Source organism: Notolepis coatsorum (genome assembly GCF_963971535.1).
Source record: "Notolepis coatsorum genome assembly, chromosome: 17".
NCBI lineage: Eukaryota > Metazoa > Chordata > Actinopteri > Aulopiformes > Paralepididae > Notolepis > Notolepis coatsorum.
The window spans coordinates 76,530,087-76,554,687 of NC_140181.1; the positions used below are offsets into that span (position 1 = coordinate 76,530,087).

A 24,601-nucleotide genomic window follows, 5' to 3' on the forward strand; every position below is an offset into this window, starting at 1 on the left:
AAGATGTGAGATGAAGTTGTCTCTTGTGGCTTTTTCATCAGTCACCAGCATTTCAGTCGTATCCTTGTTAAGGCGAAGAACATTCTGTGACATCCATTAATGTATGTTAGATATATTGATCCAGAGAATCAATGGGTCTGAGGACATCTGACATGATGGAAACGTACACATCTGCATAGCGATTAGAAAGTAATGCTGTGTTTGCAGATGTGTGATGAGTTCTGTGGTACACACCACATGTGATGTCTATATTCTCTGTGAAGAGGGGTCATTTAATCTCTCGTTTGTTACATAACACAGAAACAAATTTTTTTACAGAGCCAGATACACCATCTCATCTATTTAGTCTGTGAGAAGGCCGTGGTCAATGGTATCAATAGCCTTTTTTATTAAAAAATGTTTGCCACCCTTCCCGCGACCACATAGAAAATGAATGAATTTCACCAACGCATTCCAATGGCATTATGGCTAATGCTAACAATATGGAACTATTTCCCTCCTTGGCTGACATCAGTCCTTGTCTCCTGAGCCGTTCAGCCATTGTGTAGTAGTGTGATGTGTGCCTGGTGCCAGTGTATGGCAGCCATTGAGCCTGCATAGCCCAAGGTTGAGTGCTACAGGAGGCAATTTCCACCCTACATTGTAAAGCGCTTTGCATGTCTAGAAAAGGGGATGGATTCATTCATTCCAGGCTTTGCCTCCACTCACCTGCATGTTTTGTGCTGCTGCCATCGCGGCTGCTGTCTTCTGTCTCTTCTGCTCCTCTAGCTGTTGCTGGAGCTGCTGCTGGAGTGACTGGATCTGGTCTAGCTGGGATTTCTGCTGGGCTAGCTGCTCCCTCTGAAGAACGAGCTGGTTCTCACGTTCCTGCTGCTGCTGGTGAAGAACCTGGAGAGGAGAGGAGAGGAGAGGAGAGGAGAGGAGAGGAGAGGAGAGGAGAGGAGAGGAGAGGAGAGGAGAGGAGAGGAGAGGAGAGGAGAGGAGAGGAGAGGAGAGGAGAGGAGAGGAGAGGAGAGGTGAGGAGAGGGGAGAGGAGAGGAGAGGAGAGGAGAGGAGAGGAGAGGAGAGGAGAGGAGAGGAGAGGAGAGGGGAGAGGAGAAGAGAGGAGAGGAGAGGAGAGGAGAGGAGAGGAGAGGAGAGGAGAGGAGATGAGAGGAGAGGAGAGGAGAGGAGAGGAGAGGAGGGGAGAGGAGAGGAGAGGAGAGGAGAGGAGAGGAGAGGAGGGGAGAGGAGAGGAGAGGAGAGGAGAGGAGAGGAGAGGAGAGGAGAGGAGAGGAGAGGAGAGGAGGGGAGGGGAGGGGAGGGGAGGGGAGGGGAGAGGAGAGGAGAGGAGAGGAGAGGAGGAGAGGAGAGGAGAGGAGAGGAGAGGAGAGATGAGAAGGAGAGGGGATGAGGAGGAGAGGAGAGGAGAGGAGAAGAGAAGAGAAGAGAAGAGAAGAGAAGAGAAGAGAAGAGAAGAGAAGAGAAGAGAAGAGAAGAGAAGAGAAGAGAAGAAGAGAAGAGAAGAGAAGAGAAGAGAAGAGAAGAGAAGAGAAGAGAAGAGAAGAGAAGAGAAGAGAAGAGAAGAGAAGAGAAGAGAAGAGAAGAGAAGAGAGGAGAGGAGAGGAGAGGAGATGAGAGGAGAAAGAGAAGAGAAGAGAAGAGAAGAGAAGAGAAGAGAAGAGAAGAGAAGAGAGGAGAGGAGAGGAGAGGAGATGAGAGGAGAAGGAGAAGGAGAGGGGATGAGGAGGAGAGGAGAGAAGGGGAGAAGAGAGTAGAAGGAGAGGAGAGAAGTATAGAGGAGGGGATGGGGAGAGAGTGAAGGAGAAGACAGGGGGAAAAGAAGAGTATAGGAGATAAGATAAAAGATAGATGAGAGAGGAGTGGAGAGGAGAGAGAAATGGTAGGAAAACAAAAAGAGTAAAAGGCAGACAAGAGTCGTTGATGTTTCACATCAAATCTAACTAAAATGGAAGGAATCTTGGTCTGTCTGTCCTTCTCGCGAACCGTTCATCCGACCCACTTCACACTCGGCGGGCGTATAGCAGAGGAACCGAGAAAGTGCAGCGTTGAGTATGAAATTGATTGGATGAGTGGTTCTTGAGAATGCTGCAAAAGCAATACCGAGGGGGGGGGGGGGGGGGGGGGGGGGGCAAGCAATCGGTACCCGTTCTGAATGGGCACTCTTACGAATGAAACAAAAAATCAAACCTAAGAATGCAAACCAAAAAGACAAGACTCCCGAAAGTCATACATGTGACAATGGAGCATTTGTTGTTCTCGTTTGAATGGATTAGTTTTGGAAATGGTTTGGCGATATAGTTCAACTATATATTGTCTAACAGGAACTGAGCATGGAAGCGCAGTGTAAATGAAGAGTAGCATGTACCGGCAAACGGCTTCTGCCGGTCGTCAACATGCTCGAAAATAATATTAATATGTATTTTCTCTGTGGCGGCGTAAATGGCAAGCAGATGAGTGTAGGGTTTGGGTTTCCCTTTCACTGTAGGATATGAGATGCGTATTAATCATTCTCTGCGGTATCGCTACAGTGTTTCATTCTCAATAAAGAAGGCTTCCACACCTGCTTAACAGAGTTAACTTGAAAGACTTTCAACTGCTTGTTCTATTGAAAAAGGAGAAAATTGTCACATTAACATTTTTGTATGCAAAGTTAGGATAACTGAAAACAAACAAAAAGTTATTGATCTTGCTGTGTTGATTGGTACTGTTTAGAACATCATATTGTTATGTAGCTTATTTCGTTGTTGATCACATTAATATTGTCCGACGTTGTCTCTGTGTGAATAAGACAAACAAATTAACACAAACCAAATATTTTCGGAAGAATGTCTTGAAATCTTAGCAGCAATTTACAAGACTTGCTTTACATAGATAGTTTCATGCATAGGAGGTATTAAAAAAATCCTTTTAACTTGACAACACAATCGTCACACATCATGCAGACAACCTTAAATGTACTGTAGTTTTATCTTGGCTGGCTGGACGCACCCAATATTTCTTTGAAGACAATACAGCTTCCAGACAAATAGGGGACCATGTATACAAGTGGCTGTAATACCATACCTGGCTGAGAATAACCTCAAATTAAAGCAGTTTGCACTTTGTTCTTAGGCATTGTGTCATTTCACATCCAAAACGAGAATGGGGACAGACCAAAATGTATTGCAGTCAAAATACTTTTGTATCTCATAATTTCTATTGTAAAGAAAACATTCAACTTGCATTGGTCTGTGATGATATCAATTCTGAATGGTGTTAATGGTTAATCAATGTTTATCTCAGGTGCATTTCATTGGGATATAATGGTTTAATGGAGTGGCAACCTCTATGCAAGGGCAATGCAAACTATTTTAAGATATTATAACCCATGGTATTGCTGTGTTCCCCATTACAGCTCAGTCAGTATTTGTGAACACACAGCCCTCTCCTGAAACCAGAAATCAGAGAGAGAACCTTCACATTTGTAATCACCTGGATGTAATATCTAGGGCTGCTCAATAAATGGGGCACTGACTCAGAGGAGCCAAGAAAGATGGTTCTCACACCCAAATTAGGTTTATATTCTAGTACTGCTAAGATATTGTAAAATGATTGACAAAAGAGTTTGTAAAATGGCTCGCATTTCCCTTTAACTGATTCAATAAATTGTATTGTGTGAGTCCAGCTGAAGCAAAACATTCAGTCACATCATCACTATAGTTTTGTCACTCTACACAATAACGTCATTGACTGTAACAACAACATGCATGCATATTAAATATGGAATAGCAGTCAAGTAAAAACAAAACAAAAACACCACAACCAACAAGGCAATAGCACAAGACACAACAGAACAACCAATCAATCAATCAAAAACAGTAACACCCAACAGTACAGGGCACCAACCACCATTGCCCCTCCTCTGTCTCTCTCTCTACCTGTTCCTTGATGGTCTGCAGCTCCTGTATCTCTCTCTGCACCAGCATCTGTTCCTTCTCACGGTGCAACTTGAGCTCCATCCTCTCCCTCTCTAGCTCCTCCTGGATGCGCAGCTGGCGCAGTTTCTCCAGCTCCACCCGCTCCCTCTCCATCTGCAGGAGCTGCTCCTGCTGACGATGCAGCCTCTCCTCCTCCGTCTCCCCCTCCTTGTGGATGGCACCTGGAGGAGGGAAGGGAGGGAGGCCTTCAGGGATGCCGGCAGACGCAGGTCTTAGAGGAGGCGGGGGCTGGGCGTAGCCCTGTGGGGCAGAGGGTGGGTAGGCGTGGGCTGCCGGTGGAGGCTGGGGTTGCTGCTGAGCGTTTGCCGTTTGTTCTTGACTGCTCAGGTGAGCCTGGGACAGGTTGATAGGCTGCTGCTGTGGCTCCATCGGTGCAAGGACCACAGGACCACCCCAGTTGCCGAGGTAACTGCCTCTGATGATGTCACGGTGGCACCTTTGCCCAGGTAGACAGGTGCATCTTGGACTGCAGTGGTTGTCATTGCCACAGGAACTGATGTGGGCACAGTTTCTGAGGTTATCGGGACAGCTGTGGTAGCGGATGGTGTTTGAAAGAGGCTAGGTGATGGGTAACGGAACGGAGCCTGTCCTGATAATGGCATTCTGGGGTTCATCGGTAGCCTGCTCAGACTGGACAGGGGCACAGGTGTCATGTTGGCAGGAAGGTACGGCCGATAGACCCCCCTCAGCACCGGGTGAAGCACAGAGGCAGGCTGGGTAGTTATAGGAAGTGTTGAAGCGATAGGTGTATTGATGGTTGAGTAGATCATCCCATCGGAAGACCTCAGAGCCGACGGGTACATAGCTCTGAGACTCGCCTGCCTGGCATTGATAAGGTTGGTCAAGGCTTGACTGTGGGAGATGGGTTTCCCATCTGGCCCAATGATGAGGCCCGATCTCATTCCGAGAGCCGACGTGAGTCTGGTCGACCCCGGACCAGTTCCTCGACCACCCAAACCGCCGAACTGCATCAGGTCTGGGTTGCTACTATAGCGGTCCATGGAGTTGAGTGCCGCACACATCCGGCTGATCTCCCTGGCCGTTGTGGCGCTGTACTGAGCCAAGTTGGACTCCTGGAAACTGGCTATGTCACGGGGCGAGTAGCCATAGTCTGAATTGATATTAGACAGGGAATTGAACCTTCTTATAGGTAGTGCTTGGGCTGTAATATCTCCTCCATGGCGTAAGTCCGTATAGGAGCCATACTGCATCCCTATTCCTATATAACCTCCCTCGTAGGCGTGCTTTATAGCGGTGAGGTCCATGGCAAGTTCTCCAGGACCTTGGAGGTGTGGGTCTAGTTTAGAATGGTAAGAATGTAGCCCGGCCTCGGCTATGTTTGTATCGGACATAGAAGGCTGAAGCCTACCGGGGAAAGGCAGGGTGTAGGACTTGCGTCCATCCAGCGGGTACTCATGGTACCTTGGATGTGCTTCTGGCTCAGATTCATAGGTGAGAGGTGGAGCTGAAGGAGGCCTGATGCCCTCTTTCTCCAATGCGCCGACACAAGTCCCGCCAAATGGCAGGCGGTAAACCACGTCACAGCAAGCCGGTTGGTTGTCTGGTTTGATCTGGCCTTCTGTCAGTTCCATGGCATCCTGTCCCTCTTCCACCTTGACAAGCTGAGTCACCGCTCCACCCGGACCTGGCGCCCCATCCATTTCAACCACCATACTATGGGGTGATGTCCCAGATAAGTTCATTACAACAGGGGGAGTGGGCTTCCCTTTCAACTCGACAGGACCAGTACCATACAACTCTGGATTTATGGCTGGGGTAATGGTACTGACCACAGCTGAGGTGCTGGTGGTCTGACTGACTAACAGGTCTTTCTTCAACAGAGGCGAGACCTGGCCAGTAATGTTGTACCTGGCCAAGGCGGAGGCCTGCTGCTGATGCTGTTGCATGTGGTGGTGCTTCTGGAGCTGTTGTTCCAGAATCTCCTGTTGCTTCTGAAGCTTCTCTTGTTGTCTTTGCAGCTCATGCTGTTGGATACTAAGGTCCTCTAGTTTGGCATCAATTTTCGGTATTGAAGGGTCGGCCTGTGGTTTGTTCTGCGACAGACATACAACCGAGCCCATTCCCTGGCCCAGGTCCATCCGGTTCTGGTGAGGATCCCCGTAGACGGTTGGCTGTTTGGGCTGAGTCATGAACATGGAAGCCGCCACCGTGACGCTCACAGTCGTTGGCGTTGTGGTTTCCTGTGAATTCAGGTTCATGATCTGCGGTTGGATTATTGTGTGTCGGCTCCCCTCGGTTCCACCTTGGTATTTCCTTGTTTCAGTGGCTAGGGATGTTAAATCCATTCCCTGGTCGGTCATGATAGCTGGGGAAGGCTTGGAGGCTGTTCTGAGGTCCACAACACTCCCTCCTTGAATCATGTGTCCCTGTTCTACCCTGGAGGTGCCTGGGACAGTGGATATGCGGCAGAGGGAGATGTTATCCATGGACATGGACCCTCGGCTGTAAGTGCTGGCTGTGGTGACCATACTGGTTCCCACATTCACCTTCTCTACTCTCTGCGTTTGGTAGAAGCTGCGTGTAGGAGAGTGGTGATACGGCGGCGTGTCCGGAGGACTGGTGGCTGGGGAGTAAGTTTCAAACGTAGATTGCCGGCTGAACCGGGTTGGCGAGGACAGAGGGGAGGTGGCAGTGTTGACTGTCATTGGCCTAGCAGGGCTCAGAGGCGGGGAGTAAGGGGCATCCTGGGATGACTGCTGTCGGTACAGTCTAGGGGAAGCAGACCGGTGTGCCGTCTGGGTCCCCTGTGCCATCACTGGCGACGTAGGCCCAGACTCAGCTGGTTGTACCCCCATTCCAGAGCTAAAGGTCTGGGTAGAGAACTCAGCTGTACCCCTTCTGGATGGGGAGCGTGTGGGACTCTGGGGTGGCGGTGATGGAGATAGAGGAGGACTAGTGCTCCTATAATAAGTGGTATACTTAGGAGAACGTGGCTCAATGATTCTCTCTGTTGAGTTTGTTGAGCTCTCTCGGACCTGGGCTCCCCTGGTCTCTCCAGCCCTTCTGGTTATCACCTCTCTCTGGCTATATGCCTGTGTGATCTCAGCTATCTTACTGCACACACTGGAGACTGTAGTTGTGGATGTGGCAGGACCTCCTGTGTGCCTGCCATACATGGTTGACTGAGTAGTCGTCATAGTGTGGCTTGAACTAGTCTGGGAAATGGTCACTGCATCTCTGGCATAGACTCCATAGGCCGCTATTGTGGTGGCAGCTACTGCCGGTGTTATTCCGTTCTTCCCAGTCCTGTCTTTGTGTCCATCTTTGGCAGAGAAATGCTGGGTCACACGTACATCAGGGATCCGTCCTCCAGTTTCAGCGAAGGATACGGGAGCTGAGATCTGGGTAGGGCTGGTTCCTGGGGTCAGGAGAGCATTGCTCTGCTCCAACAGCTTAGCGAAGGCTGAGCCGGTATCCAGGAGCTGCTTATCTGGGTAGGTGCTTTCCATCTCTACCTCCACCTGCTCATCAGTGGCCTCCTGCATCTTGGTGATGTTTTCAGATGTCTGGCGGATCTCCTCATAGATGTCTGTTTCCATCTCGGCTGCCTCATTGTCATATCCGGTTTCTTCTTGTTCATATTCATACTCATCATCATAACCCTGTCCATTTACATCCTCCTCATAGTATTGTCGTCCGTGTGGCTGCTGCTGCTGCTGCTGCTGCTGCTGTTGTTGTTGCTGCTGTTTTTGTTGTTTCTGAAGCATCTCTGCCTTCCTCATCATCTCCTCGTACACCTCTTCAGCACTCTTCAGTGGTTTGGAAGTAGAGGATGGTGCCGTGGTGGTTGTGCTGGTTGATGATTTCTCTGTGGGGGAGTACAGTGACATAAAGGTGGGCAAGTTGTATTCACTGCCTGACTTGTACAGTTTAGACTCATATCCCTCAGCCTCTGAGTCCAGGCTCTGGGGGGAATATTCAGAGGCTGAGGAGCGATGGAGTTCTTCCATCTCCGCGGCTTGCCTCAGCTCCTCGGTGGGCGAGGCATCTTCTATGGGCGAGAGGTTGCTGGGAGGTGTCTTGGACCTCTCCCTGCGTCTCTGAGCCCTTAGCTCCTCTTTATCTCTCTTGGTCTTCCTGGCGGTGCTCCTAATTCTCTGTTGCTCTACCTCCCTCATTTTCTCCTGCTCCCTCAGCAGCTCCTCTTCCTCTCTCAGCTCATCCTCCTCTGAAGAGTCTTCTATGGTGGGGAGAAGCGGACCATGGGAGCGGTGCCGTGCCTTCCTCTGCTGCTTGGCCTCCTCTAGCCTTTGCCTCCGACTGGGGCTGCTGTCACTGTCCTCCTCCAGGGAGGAGATGGAGGTGGGAGACTGGCCCGATCCGTAGGAAGAGGAGGTGGGTGGGAGGGTGGAGGAGTAGTCACCCCTGGACCGCTCCTCAGGAGACCCCGTCAAGCTCTCCATCTCCAGCTCAGGCTCTCGGTCGAGGCTCAGGTCGTTCTCGTCGCCCAGCTCCTCCATGTCTCGGCTGTAGCTGTTTGTATTGTTGAGTTCTATGGTTTTAAAACGTCTGAGGCCGCCCTGTGAGGACATCACCTCTGCCTCCTCTTCCTCCTCTGCTGACCCTTTATAGACGTCGGCAGAGCTCTTGGTCTCCTCCTCAAAGCTGCTGGAGTGGTGGGTGAGGCGTCTCTTCTCTTTCCCCGAGTCAGAGATTGTGTGTTTATGGTGGCTCTTCTTGGGTTTCTGGTAGCCGTATCCCTCGTCTTCATCATCCTCCTCTTCTTCCATCTCTTCCTCTTCATCCTCTTCCTCGTTGTCTTCATCAGCACTCATCTCCATAATCTGCCTCCTCATGAACTCCTCGTCCGTCATCTCAGCGGGCCCCGCCGCCGCCTCTTTCTCTTTCTTTTTCTCCTTCTTCTCTTTATTTTCCTCCTTCCCCTCCTTTCGTTTCCCCTCCCAGTCTCCTCCTCCATCTTCCTCTTCCTCTAGGATGTCCTCCAGCTCCTCGTCAGAATCGTACGCCTCCGGTGTGATCGACAGCGACCGCGGCCTCTGCTTCCCTCTCTCGTCCAGCTCCCTGTCCCTGTGTTTCCTCCCCTTCCTCTCCACCCTGTCCTCGGAGAGGCTCTTCTCCAGCAGGGGTCTCATGGAGCTCTCTAGCTTGGTGATCTCGGAGGGGCTCGGCGGGGAGCCTCGATCGCTGACCCCCCTCTCGCTCAGCTTCATCTCTTCTTCCTGAATCAGACCTGTTATCTCGCTGTGGGAGCTGGAGATGCCGTCTGAGGAGTAGCCAGTGTCGCTGAGGCTCTGCGGGCTGCGAGACAGGTCGTGGTTACTGTTGTTCTTTGTGTCCTACAGGTGGCAGAAGAGGGAGAGAGAGACGGAAAAGACAACTCATTAGAATAGGGGTTGGAACAAAGATACAAACTCTAAATCTGAGGTGGAAAGAATGGCTTGAGGTCATTTAATGCAGGCATATAAGTCCATTTTAGGATTTTAGATGAACAATGGGCCTCATTCACGAAGCGATATAAGAACAGATTTCCTCTTATTTTGTTCCTGTTCCCCCCCACAGGGTCGGTACCGACCCCTTTTGACATTATGATCATATAGGCATATTTTTACGAGTGATGAAAATAATTTGCGATTTTAAAATCAACCGTTTCAAGTATTAACATCACTAACATGTAAAACGTTAGGTTGGCAATAGGTTAGCAATAGGTTAAAAGTGTCCTTATATCGTTTTAAGTTTTCGATATGCGATCGTCTATCCAAGCCGGAACCGGAAATGGAAATTTTTAACCATGGGAATTGTAGTTTTTTTGTAGAGGACATTCATAGCTGTCGGCCAGCGTTGAAATTTCTCCGATCTACACTTCCTGTCACATACTATGGTGGTTCAAAGTTCAGCGTTCTGAATTAATCATATCAATAATTGTTATGATTTGCGATAATAAGCCACAAAAGGTAAAGTTTTTGACAAATATTGAAACGCAGTCAGTTTCTCCTCACTATTGTTAGCATGTAGGAACAATTAGATCTGAAATTAGTTTCAAAACGGTTACACTGTGGGGGAAATAAAAAAGTACAGTCGATTACAGTAAATATCAGTATCTGTTATTATGCACGCCTGGTGATACTAAATCCAAATTGAACTCGGGCATTTGAAAGATACTATATGTATATATATATATAAATGTGCGAATTGGCTATAATAAGGTAATGTATAAGCATATATTCTATATTCTATAATAATATTTCAAATTGCATTGGTCCGGATGGGAGAATTCAGTACTGTATATACAGAACCTTCGGTTTTATCATCTTCCCTTTATTAATTTCCTTAGATTTTTTTGTACACATGATCTCAAGAGGGTACTGAACGAGGTCAGTGGTAGTTTTTTAAGTTTGGTCATTATTATCATGGTGTTATTCACTGTCAAAGATGCAAAGAAAAATCATAATTCATATTTTCCTTTGTTTCATCACAATTTAAGCAAGCCTAGTAATAGACACAATATTTCTGACACTGTGAATACATTCACTGAGGTCCATAGATGTACCTAGATACCAAGAATATGCAAATAGCCCTTGTAAAAGTGGAGCAATATTCCATTTACCTATAGGTATACATTTTATGCGGATTTTCACCTGGGGTGGAACAGGATTTTTTCTTATTTTGTTCTTACCTGGGATTCAGCTATGTTTTCTTATTTTGGCTTTTCTCTTAGGCAAGACCAAATTCGATGAGTGGTCGAGAGCAATCTTACCCAGATAAGAAGCTCTTTCCCACATGAGAAAAGAAAAAAAAGCCTACCATTGGTCAATTGCCCCCAAATACGACTTTAAAAACCCATAACTTTTCAATAACAATAATAATAATAATAATAATAATAATAATAATAATAATAATAATAATAATAATAATAATAATAATAATAATAATAATAATAATAATAATAATAATAATAATAATAATAATAATAATAATAATAATAATAATAATAATAATAATAATAATAATAATAATAATAATAATAATAATAATAATAATAATAATTAATTAAATAATATATCGGAAAAAAGATACAAACTCTAAATGTGTTTATCTGAGGTGGAAATAATGGCTTGAGGTCATTGAATGCAGGCATATAAATCCATTTTAGGATTTTAGATGAACAATGTTATTTTCATCCCTGACTACATATAGTAAGTTGCAGTCTTGTGTTCATTCATAGTCAGGGGCGTAGAAGTGGAGGGGTGCGGGGGTGGGGGGTGTAACCGACGACCCAGGGCCCCAAGCGGGCTGAGGGCCCTCAGAGGGTCTTGACAAAAAGGTTTGTTTTAAAGGGTTTAAAAGTTCAAAAAGGTTGATTTTCCAATGTAGGCTATTGATACCTAAGCAGAATTATACTTAAAAGAAAGAAAGCTTTTTAAAGTTTAATATGGTAATAACAGTGCAATATTTCCACTATAGATGAGTCGCAGATGGGAAGGGGAATGGGGCCCAGAGAGCATGTGCACAGGGCAGAGAATTTCTCGCTACGCCCCTGTTTATAGTTAAAGAGTATTTTCAGGTGATGTATCACATTCACACTCAAACTGCAAATGGACTTATATGGCTTTCCATCGCAATGCCTCTGGTTGTGTAGGGTAAATGTGCCATTCAAGCCCAAGGAAATTAATTTATGGTAAACAAAATGTCATAAATCTGTTGAGACATCAAACAATAGTAGATAACATATCACACAAAACATATCTTAACGTGGACACACTGACTCCTATTAAATTGTGAGCGAGTTTCATTGGCCAGTGTAGCAGTGTCACTGCAAGGCTCCCCCATCTAACCAATCAGAGAAGCTTGAAAGGGAATTTCGTTGGAATACGCGCTTTTAGTGGTTGAATCTACATGGTCCTCACTCTCTGCAATGAGTGCGTGGTTATTCCAACAAAATGACCTTGGTTAGAAGGGGGAGCCTCTCTTACTTTAGAATGGGATATCTCTGTGTTGCTGCTACACTGGCCAATTAAACTCACATACAGTAGACAGTGTGTCAGTGTGTCCACATTTACATGTTTTACACATTATAGCTTTAATTATATCAAGTTATGTCTGACAATAGTGAATGGTAACAACACTGAGATGCTTTACAGTAAGCGAATTCTCCTGGAAGCCAAGGGAAGCCATGCTTCCCCAGAAAAATATGAACAGTAAAAATTTTAATTAAAATAAAAATTAAAATAATATATTTTTTTATATAGTTTACAATAATAATAAAAAAAATCATTATTTTTATACTTTTGTTCGTGAATTTTCTCCCTCTTCTCCTTCTCACTCTCTCTAACACTGTCAGGCTCACTGAGGCAGGCTGGCAGTCACTCTGTGCTCACTGCAGCTTCAGTCACTGCAGCTCAGGCAGAATAGAGAACAGAGGGCAGAGGGGAGGGGGAGGTGTCTTTTTCTAGCTTCCACCATGTGATTCATGGTTGTGGACTCCAGAACCAATTATTAGCCAATAAGATTCTAGCTTAATAAAGGGGTTCCCACGTCTTAACACAGGGCCATCTGACAGCAAAGTAGTCTAGAGTCTTCAAATTTGCCGCCGTGGGGGCGGGCCAGTCCAGAACATTTCCACCTGACGTCCACCTAACGTGACAAACAACGTCTGAACGTCATCCCCTCGTGGGCGCGTTCGAATCCTCTAGTAGTCAAACATTAGCACTTTATTAGCAAGCACAATACCTGTTGGTTTTTTATTCACTCATTGTTCAGGGAAACACATTGTTAATGACATTGACGGATTGTGAATTTTGTGATTGACTCAAATTATATTTATTTGGAAAAATAAATATAGTCACTTTATTTGAAGAGTCAAAACTGTTCTCTTGGCTTTGTTTTGTTCATAGTAGTAACGCCACCGAGCCATACTGTACATGGTGACTGCTTGACTTAAATATAATAAAAAAAACCCAGATGTTATTAAATTGTGAGACTTCGATGTGATCCACGGTTGAGATTCCTGTGATATGTAATTTGAGAGAAGGCCCAACCATTGCCCAGTATTAAAAATGTTTATTGTCTTCCAGTTTAAGAGGATAGGAACAAAGGTAAAATAAAATAAAAAAGACTGATGGGCAATGCAGGAGCCAGCGAGGACAGCTCAGTCTTCTGTGGAGGTCGAGCAAGTTAGACAAAGATCTACGGCATTCAAATGTCCATCCTTTATTAGAAATTCACAGCATATTAAACAAAATACAATTTGTATCTATCTAAATATCAACATTGATGTTACTTTTATTTAGGCCATGGTTACACTGGGGTTTTTGTTTAAGTTAAAAAAAAACACAGTTTTGGCAGGAAAACGCGTTCCCTAGCGGGAACGCTGAAAAGGTGTTTTCGTTTTGGAAACTCGCCGACAATGGTGCCATGTAATCTGCGCGAGCCGGATACGGAGCCGTTCTGCCCAATGCCCATGCGCAGTAGAGACCCGCACGTTATTTCCAGTGTTTACAGCAGAGCTGTCCCAAGTAGCTGCGGCTACCATGTGTTATAAGGAGCCCAGTCCAAGCTATAACAGTCTGCATTCCCTTAACAATTGTTTGTATTGAGCCGTATTGTATTGTACCCATTCTGCAATCTGTTAAATAAAGTTTACATCCATTCATTCTGCTAGCATTAACGTTACTAAGCTGCTAGCCACAATGCTATACTGTTATAATACTGGCATATCCCAATCACGTTAGCACGTAAGCTAACAAAATCGGTGATATTTTTTGTGAGACTAAACTCCGCTCTTGGTGGTCAATTGTGTTGATGTTAGTTTTGTTTCATCAACAAATCATCAACAAATGAGGCAGAACACACAGTGAATGTATCTGTTTTTGTTTATTGCACTTTATTTCTTGCTGAAAAATAAATGCTATGTGGCTAAATGGCTCATGCGAGGTATAAAGATGGTGGCTTTTGAGATTTTGAGCAGGATGTGGAGTGACTCATTTAACCTTTCTGATTGGTTGAAAATGGCCTTCATGTTTGAAATGCATCGCCACCTACTGCTTTGGCATTGTACTACATGTATAAACATTACTCGGTGGTCAGGAAACAAAACGATGTCTAACTTGCCTGCCATTACGTAGCGTTCTGAAAAGCGAAACTGAAACTGAAAACTGAAACGAAAATTGGCCATAGTGTAACCGCAGCCTTAGTATCGTTGGTTGTGCCCCCCTGTTATTTTCCACTGCAGCGACAAACATCATCGTCAAGGTGTCAACCACAGGAAGACTGGCCCTCAGCTCTCTGCCAGTCTCTTCACACGTCTCAGAAGCTGGACGTGTCTTCATCTGTTCTACTGAGCAAATGGTTGCAAACCGTGCATTGTTTCAAACATTATAATAATAATAATAATTCATTTTATTTGTATAGCGCTTCTCAATGACCCGAAGTCGCTGACAGTAGTTAGGAACATAGTAAAAACAAAGAAACAAAACACAAAGAAACAAAAACAAAGAAACAAAAACAAAAGGAACATGAGACCATGGAGGGAACAGGGGAAGACAGCATGAGATAGTACAAAAAGACAGAGCGACAGGAGACAGACATCAATCGGGTTGGAGGGGGGGTTATGGGTGGGGGGGGGGGTTGAAGGCAAGGGAGAACAGGTGGGTTTTGAGGCGAGCTTTGAAGGTGGAGAGTGTAGGCGAGTCTCTGATGGACTGAGGGAGGGAGTTCCAGAGTCGGGGTGCAGTGTGAGAGAAGGCCCGATCACCAAAGTTTTTGAGTTTGGATGTCGGGACAGTGAGGAGGACCGGAGGGAACAGGTGGGGCGGTAGGGAAGAACGAGATCAGTCAGGTAGGGGGGGGGGGGGGGGCAGGCTGTGGAGGGCTTTGAAGGTGAGGAGTAGTGTTTTGAAGTTTATGCAGTGTTTGATCGGGAGCCAGTGGAGAGAGTGGAGGACAGGAGTGATGTGTTCACGGGACCGGGTGTTAGTGAGGAGGCGAGCGGCTGAGTTTTGGACCATTTGCAGTTTATGGAGGGAGCGGGAGGTGATGCCAGTGAGGAGGGAGTTGCAATAGTCCAGGCGGGAGGAGATGAAGGCGTGTATGAGGGATTCAGCAGCAGGGGGGAGAGGCAGTGACGGATTTGAGCAATGTTGCGGAGGTGAAAGTATGATGTTTTTACAATGGAGCGGACGTGGGGGTCAAATGAGAGGGTGGGGTCGAGGAGGACACCAAGGTTTTGGACTAGGGGGGAGGGGGTGATGGTGGAGTCATTGATGGTGAGTGTGATGGGTACGGATCTGGTGAGGGTGGTTTTGGTGCCAATGATGAGAAGTTCCGTCTTGTCACTGTTTAATTTGAGAAAGTTGTGAGTCATCCAGGTTTGGAGTTCAGTAATGCAGGATTCGATGTGACTGAGGGGTGGGCTGTGGGGGATTGTGTACTGATGTAGATTTGGGTGTCATCAGCGTAGCAGACCTCAAAACTTCCTCTAGAGAGGCCTTTAACCTAGAACTGGGGAGCTTGGACTGGTCAGATGAACTCAGTGGTACACAGGTTGAAGAAACATGGCTTGGATTAAAAACCAAATTCACAGCAATACTCAACAACATGGCACCCATAAGAACCACCAGGGTTAAAAATCGCGCTGAGCCATGGATGCACACTGAAATACTGGCCGCTATGAAAACCAGAGACAAAAAATGCTCTGAACTTCATAAAAGTCAGACAAAGCTTTCCAAAAGCTCAAACAGTGAACTCCAAGCCCACGTGGTTGAACTAAAAACTCAAAGAAACAGACTAAGAAATGACGTAAACACCATGATCAGAACCGCAAAAAGAAATTTCATCAACGACAAAACTGAGGAAAACAAAAACAAACCCCGCTTTGGAAATTACTCAATAATCAACTAGGCTGCAGTAAAAAACTTAAAACCAGATTCTCAAACATAAACATAAAGACGGACAACACGCTCATCACAGACAAGCTGGATGTAGCCAATTACTTAAACATCTTCTTCACAAACATAGCCACAACACTGGTAAACAAACTACCCTCCCACTCAGGGCAATATGGGGTAGAACACATAGTAGCATACTACAAAAACCTAGGGGTCCACAAAGACGACTTCAAACTTGAAATGGTAACAACCGATGAGGTACTCAAAAAATTGAGCGCCCTCCAACCTAACAAGGCCACTGGCCATGAAAACATCCCCTCCAAATTCCTCAGAGACGCAGCAGCCGCCATCACCCCAGTCATCACACACATAATAAACCTCTCTATAAAACAGGGGCACGTCCCCAAGGACTTCAAAATTGCGAGAGTGACCCCTCTGCACAAAAAGGGCAGCAAATTAGACCCAGGCAACTACCGCCCTGTTTCTATTCTTACCTCCATCTCGAAAGTCATGGAGAAAATAGTCTACGAACAGGTCGAAAAGTACCTGGCGGAAAAAAATCTAATCTACGAATTCCAATCTGGCTTCAGAACGTCCCACTCCACTGACACATGCCTCCTCTATTTGAACGACCACATCAAACAAGAGGTGGACGCGGGCAAATACTGCGGCATGGTCATGCTTGACCTACAAAAGGCCTTCGACACTGTCAATCACTCCATTCTGATGGACAAGCTAAAAGCAATTGGTTTTGATAGCTTATCAGTGAACTGGATGCAATCCTACCTGGAGGGGAGAGAACAGATGGTAGAGGTAAACGGTACTCTATCCCCCCCCCTCACAGTGAGCTGTGGTGTTCCACAAGGAAGCATACTAGGACCGCTACTCTTCCTAATTTATGCAAATGACATGTCGTCAGCCTGTGACTGCAACTTGTTCCTGTTTGCGGACGACTCAGCCCTGCTGGTCTCTGACAAGAACAAGTTGCAGGTTGAAAAAACCCTCAGCTCGGAACTAGGCAAAATCTGCATATGGCTCGCTGATAACAAACTATCATTACACATGGGCAAAACAGAGTCCATTCTCTTCGGTTCAAATAACAAACTCAGCAAGACCGACGGCTTCTCAGTTACAGTGGGTGACAATATTGTCACAAGGAAAGACGAAATTACCTACCTGGGTTCCATCCTAGAGGCAAATCTTTCCTGTGACAAAATGGCATCCAATGTAATAAAAAAAGTCAACCAACGAACTAGATTCTTGTACCGGATCTCCTCTCTGGTAAACAAGAATACCCTGAAGACTCTGGCAGGAGCACTCATTCAAGGGTACTATGACTATGCGTGCACCTCATGGTACCAAATCACCTCAAAGGCGCTTAAAACAAAATTACAAACATCACAAAACAAACTGGTCAGACTACTACTTGACCTGAACCCCAGAACCCACCTCACCCCTGCCCACTTTGACAACCTAGGATGGCTTAGAGTAGATGACAGAGTACAGCAACTTGCAATGGGCCTTGTCTACAAGATACACTATACGACCGGGGTGCCCATGTACATGTCAAAATACTTCCCAAAGGTCAGTGAATACCACAACCACTACACCAGAGGAAGCTCAACAAATCATGTCAATCCCAGATTCGGCTCAAACAAGGGACTAAACACGTTTCGCAATTATGCCACAACAATGTGGAACGCCCTACCCAAAGCTGTAAAGGAATGTGAATCCCTGCCCACATTCAAAACCGCTCTTAAAGAGCACCTACGGGAGGCTGCAATTCGAAACTGGCCACCGTAAATGCCCAAAACCCCCACCACCTCCTAATAGACAGTCTCCTCCCCACCGCATGTATATATTCCCTCCCCGCCGTATGTATATTTCTCTCCCACCCACCCACCCCCTCCAAATGTACAGTCCCCTCCCCATCATATGTATATACTCTGTCAGGATCTAGGGGTAACAGTACTGTATATTTGAATACCGTTTATGTCACAAATGTATCAGTACTAAATACCTATATGTCCCTATGCCATAAATGTCATGTATGTTGTGTATGTCATAAATGTCTATATGAATTGAAAATGGGGGACCCTGATGGAAACAAGACAAACGTCTTTCTCAGGTCTGCATCCCCTTAGCAATTGTATGTATTGAGCCGTACTGTATTGTACCCATTCTGCAATCTGTTAAATAAAGTTTTCATTCATTCATTCATTCATTCATTCATTCATTCATTCATTCATTCATTCATTCATTCATTCATTCATTCATTCATTCATTCATTCATTCATTCATTCATTCATTCAGGTGGTATTTACGGATGATGTGACCAAGGGGGAGAATGTAGCAGATGAAGAGCAGGGGGCCAAGGACTGAGCCTTGGGGGACCCCCTGTGTGACTGGGGAGGGGGAAGAGGTGTGGCCAGAGAGGGAGATGAATTGGTGTCTGTCAGTGAGGTAGGAGGAGAACCAGTCAAGTGCTGTGCCCTCAACACCCAGTTGGTGCAGCCTTTGGAGGAGGATGGAGTGACACACTGTGTCAAAGGCTGCACTGAGATCGAGTACAGAGTGACAGTTATGCCTATGAAACTAATCAGTTTGATACAATGTAGAGTTTGCAATCATTTCCTCAGTAGAACATATGAAGACACATTTGATTATAATTTGAGCTTCACATTCTTGGAAAAGGACACATATCGTGGTATCGAAGGCTAGAATTCTGCCCATTGGATTTATTGGAACCTGGTGAGAGGATGCTGCACAGTGCTAAGATTCTCAATACTAAAGTGATCAGTGATCAGCCTACACGGATCAACGTCATGCCAGACCATGTTTAAATAGGGCCTGGGTTCAAAGAGATGGAACCTATCTTTTAAACACTTTTAGGTGTGTTGAGGTACAGCATTCACACAACAATGCCAATTAATTGAACATGGCTGTCATTTTAAAACAAAAACATATCAACTCTGATAATCAATGCCCTTGATTATCATAATATAACATGGCAAATTATCATCTCAGAGGACTGACCTTTTAAAATGAAGGGATGGGTGAAAAATACAAAATCATGTAGAATATATATATACAGTATATATCACAATATTGACTTTTCAGAGAGGGTTGTAGATACCGCTTCAAGCCGTGACCAATTCCTTGCGAGTCCTCTAACCAAAAAGGCAGTGTAGCCTTTCATTAGCCCCATATCAGCTACTCCAGCTAGGCTCCCCTGAGTTTTAGCATATTCATGGCGTGCCAATCTTTATACAGTATATTTCAACAGGAGCAGTGGCCACTATTGAGTAAGAAAAGGCCACATTAATTCTCCAACATGCCATTACGTCCACAGTTTCTCTCTCTCTCTCTCTCTCTCTCTCTCTCTCTCTCTCTCTCTCTCTCTCTCTCTCTCTCTCTCTCTCTCTCTCTCTCTCTCTCTCTCTCTCTCTCTCTCTGTCTGTCTGTCTGTCTGTCTCTCTCTCTCTCTCTCTCTCTCTCTCTCTCTCTCTCTCTCTCTCTCTCTCTCTCTCGCTGTCTCTCTCTTTCTCTCTCTCTCTCCCAAGTTAATCTGAGGGCCATGCTGCCACTTGCAGTCTCAGCAGTCTGTATAGAGGGAATCAATGGCATGCTTCCCAAAGAGCCACGGATGTCACACACTGAGAAAATATGCACTGGTTCAACTCGTAGCTATAAATAACCAGCTCCATTCAGTGTTTTATAAGTCAAATGACACTTTTCATTTTCAACATCCAATGCAGTTAAGAATTACTTATGAGCAAATATCCTTGATCTTTATTCATCGGCATTAAAGGGACAGTTCACATAGATGGGTTTCCCAACAGCATTTACTGTAAAGGTGCTCCCATAGTCGAGCGGACCGTACACGGAGCGGACTTACGCGGACTCAAAGCGGACCCAAAGCGGACTCAAAGCAGACCCAAAGCGGACTCCAAGTGCGAATTTTCTAATGTGCGGACGTCCGCGCCGCTCACTTGGTGTCACACAAAACGCTGCTCTGCGTTTTGGTTGACATCGACCTGCATTTAATGTGACGCCGATCTGCATTTTACTCTGACCACTTGCTTTTTCACTCGCAAAAGAGAATGGCTTTTCTAAATGAAGTGTGTAAAACTGCCAGTTTTATTATCGAAATATTGGAAAACGGAGATAACATACTCTTTATTTTGACATCGGATGACGACATGACAGAAGTTGAACAGCGTGGGAACGATTTTGTAAACTGGCGCGAGACATGTAGGAAATTGGTCTGCGGAGGTCCGTGGAGGTACGCTCGACTATGAAAGCTCAAAGAGTCCACACGGACCTTGCAGAGTCCAGTCCGCGTACAGTCCGCTCGACCATGGGAGAACCTTAATACTGCACGTACTGTAATGCTCAGGCATGTGCACACATAGAGCCCAAGGGGTGCTCGAGCACCTGCCCTTTTGAGACTTTTAAAAGAAATATATATATATTTTTTTTTACCGTTGCGCATATAGATTGCCCTTCCAACTGAAAAATGTCAGGATAGAATCAAAATATTAGGTAAAGAGAGAGAGATGCCCCGTATTCCATTGCAGTTTGCACAGCCTCCTCAGCGTGCCTCTCCGCGGACCTATATATTTTATGCATAGCGTGGGTGGTGATGATGATGATGATATAAACCACTGTGGCGCATACAGTTGAATGCTGGTATTACACTCATTGAGGGACACGAAGAAGTCAAGTCCGATGGGATTTGGGAATCTCAAATACAAATCGGGATTGGAATAAAAAAGGCATTTATATTAAACAATACCGAATATACAGGACTTCTTGGGGTCTGTAGGGTAAGCACTTATTCCCTCCCCCTGAACATTTATGGAGATGTATGGGCCTTTTAAGTCAGTGATAAAAGTGTCTTTCAAGGATAAGTGAGCTCCTGCACTGATTATTATAGTTCAATATTCAATATTTGATCACCAAAACCCCCCAAAAAGGATAAAAAGGGGGCCCCCCCGCCCAAAATCCGGGCTTGCGCACTACACGCACTCGGTTAAAACACACACAGGTATAGTGCCCTTTTTTGCCTTTGAGCACCTGCCCCTCTAAAGTCCTGTGCACGTCCCTGGTAACGCTGTCCCGTTGTAAAGTAATGGGTTAAATATGATCGTACTGTACATGCGTTTTGGCATCAACAATTCAATTGAATATATCTATGTATATGTAGGTTGGTTAGTATGTACTGTATGTAGGTAGGAAGGTTGGTTGGTATGTATGTAGCAGGTATAGGTAGGTTTAGGTTGTCAAGTTATTCGGTTTTTGGTCTCAGTAGGTTGATTGGTATGTAGATAGGTAGGTTGGTATGTCCTGTATGTAGGTAAGTAGGTTGGTTGGTATGGATGTAGGTTAGTACTGTAGGTTGGTAGGTACAGTATGTAGGTAGGTAGGTAGGTTGGTATGGATGTAGGTAGGTAGGTATGTATGTATGTATGTATGTATGTATGTATGTATGTATGTATGTATGTATGTATGTATGTATGTATGTATGTATGTATGTATGTATGTATGTATGTATGTATGTATGTATGTATGTATGTATGTATGTATGTATGTATGGATGTATGTATGTATGTATGTATGTATGTATGTATGTATGTATGTATGTATGTATGTATGTATGTATGTATGTATGTATGTATGTATGTATGTATGTATGTATGTATGTATGTATGTATGTATGTATGTATGTATGGATGGATGGATGTATGGATGGATGGATGGATGGATGTATGGATGTATGGATGGATGTATGTAGGTAGGTAGGTTGGTATGTACTGTATGTAGGTAGGTAGGTAGGTTGGTATGTATGGATGTAGGTAGGTAGGTAGGTAGGTAGGTAGGTAGGTAGGTAGGTAGGTATGTAGGTAGGTAGGTAGGTTGGTATGTATGGATGTAGGTAGGTAGGTAGGTAGGTAGGTAGGTAGGTAGGTAGGTAGGTAGGTAGGTAGGTTGGTATGTATGGATGTATGTAGGTAGGTTGGTATGTAGGTAGGTAGGTATGTAGGTATGTATGTATGTATGTATGTATGTATGTATGTATGTATGTATGTATGTATGTATGTATGTATGTATGTATGTATGTATGTATGTATGTATGTATGTATGTATGTATGTATGTATGTATGTATGTATGTATGTATGTATGTATGTATGGATGTAGGTATGGATGTAGGTAGGTAGGTAGGTTGGTATGTATGGATGTATGTAGGTAGGTTGGTATGTAGGTAGGTTGGTATGTATGTATGTATGTATGTATGTATGTATGGATGTAGGTAGGTAGGTATGTAGGTTGGTATGGATGTAGGTAGGTAGGTTGGTATGTTGTATGTATGTAGGTAGATCACTGTTTTACAGCATTACAGGTTATACCTTTAAAGATGCACTATTTAATTGTTTGGAATATATGACAGAAGTGACATTGCATCGACCCCTGGTTCAAAAGCTAAACTTACACTACTTATAATTACTTGACTATGGAGACGGTGATATTTTGCAGTAACATTAAATCCTCTCGAAATAACTATCTAATGACAAAACATAGTTTTACATGTATTTCCAAGAAACACACAAGTGTAGTTTAGCTGATCTACAAACTACAACCTGTTAGCCTAGCTTAAAACTCTGGGAGAGGTGTATTTGGCCAACAGCTAGGCTAGCTGATCTGTATCCGCTTCCACTCATTAGTGCTAAGATAGACTAGCTTGCAGCCAGATAGCTTTCTACTGAACGCAGAAGTGATATTCCACTAGTCTTGTCCCCTGGTTCAAAATACTGTCAATGTAACATTGTGCAAATGTGCCTCAGGGAATATTGTTCTTGCTACAGTAACTATTTTTCAATATGTGCTTATGTCTTCTCCAGAGTAGGACAAGAGGATTGATACACATTTCCTCTCTGTGCGGTCTTACAATTATGTAATTGACCTATCAAGCCACGCCCTCTTTTCTTTTCTGTTGCTGTGATTGGAGTATCAAGAAAAGAGGGGGCGGGTTTTAGAGCAGGTCAATTGTCCTACACAGTCCTCATTCCGAACGACTCAGCGGCAGAGGGCAACTTTACGTAATGTAGACATGTTTACTGTGGTATAATATAATGTCCTCATGTAAATATATTCCCCTCCCCTTTCTCCCCTTGCCTGTGCCCCCCCCCCCCCCCTCTCTGTGGAGTGGGACACCCCCCCCCCTTTTCTCCCCAATCCTGTGCCCCTCTCCCCAAACCTGTATCCCCCCCCCCCCCCATTTGACCTATCAAATGGGACCACATCCCCCCCTTGTTAACTATATAAGTCTCCCTCCGAGACCAATCCAGGGCCCTCATGCATCAACGTGTTCTACGCACAGATCTGTGCGTAACCCGTGCGTACGATCATTTCTAAGCAAAGAGTGGGATTCATCAACTTCAACTTGAACTTGACTTCGTGCTTACATCTACGCACATTTCGGACCTGGCGTACCTCGCGCCCAGTGGTAGAATATATTATTACAACAAGGAAATGAGCTTCTGTGCATAATAACACTGGATGTTCTATGAACCGTAGTTCATTATAGTTCATTGTAAAATAGCAACAGTAGTGTAATTATGGTCAAAACCCTATAAATAGCATTTGGAATAATAGATCTGTCTCTCAGAATGAATGCACGTCATATATGTTACGATGAATTGAAAATGGGGGACCCTGATGTAAACAAGACGAAAGTCTTTCTCTGGTCTGCATCCCCTTAACAATTGTATGTATTGAGCTGTACTGTACTGTACCCATTCTGCAATCTGTTAATAAAGTTCTCATTCATTCATTCATTCATGGTTTATATAGCGTTATCGGAATATACGGGGTGTAGGCTACTGACTGACTGCGCTCCGCGTAGCTTGATTGATTGATTGATTGAAAAGTTTATTAACAGATTGCAGAATGGGTACAGTACAGTACAGCTCAGTACATACAATTGTTAATTGGGGATGCAGACCAACTTTCGTCCTGTTTACATCAGGGTCCCCCATTTTCAATTCATCATAAATCATAAAGCTCAACTCGTTATTATTTTGCGCACAGACCGCCGAAACACGGGAACGTTTTGATTATATTTAAAAGGCTTTACGTTAAACGAAACAAGTGGAATTTCGAAGCTGTAAGCAGAATAAGTCATATGAATATAGTGTTCTTCCCCCTTTTTACGGTACAAGAAAGAATAGAAAACGCATTGCAATGACACCATGCAGATAGTGGACAGACTATATGATGGAATTCAAGTTCATGTATTGAAAGGCAGGATACATCATACATGCAGTGAGATTCATTGTTCTTGTATATGCTCTCGTATTATATTGTTTATATAGGCTACCCAATACTGACATCAAAATAGATTGTAGTAGTATGCCTCTAGAAATCATGCAGCAGGTAGAAAATTGACGGGAGATCCATCGCGATTTGGAATAGAATTGAGGAGAACTTTAATCCGTGGGTATTAATCAAACAACACGGGAAAAGGCAGTCATATTCCAGCGCGGTCTTTATTAGCCGACAACAAAATAGGTGCCTCTAAAAATCATATAGCCAATCGAACACAACTAATAAAGGCATTCATATTGTACAGCACGGTTATAATGACACACAACACAACCAACGCCAAACAGTGGTCAACGAACGGTCTTTATTAGTATTTTGAGCTGTCCAGGCAGAATTGCAGCAATGGTCTTAGGGAGCCGTTGATATCTGAC

General features: G+C 44.8%; 1 protein-coding gene across 1 annotated transcript in view; it reads right to left on the reverse strand.

Annotated features, from left to right (window-relative positions):
* bsna (bassoon presynaptic cytomatrix protein a) overlaps positions 1-24,601 on the reverse strand; it is a gene marked incomplete at both ends in the record, with an annotated part of 167,530 nt that overhangs the window by 51,383 nt on the left and 91,546 nt on the right. The window contains 3 exon segments of the mRNA XM_084333501.1: positions 709-888; positions 3,921-4,373; positions 4,376-9,298. Coding sequence (XP_084189627.1) covers positions 709-888; positions 3,921-4,373; positions 4,376-9,298 — 5,556 coding nt within the window.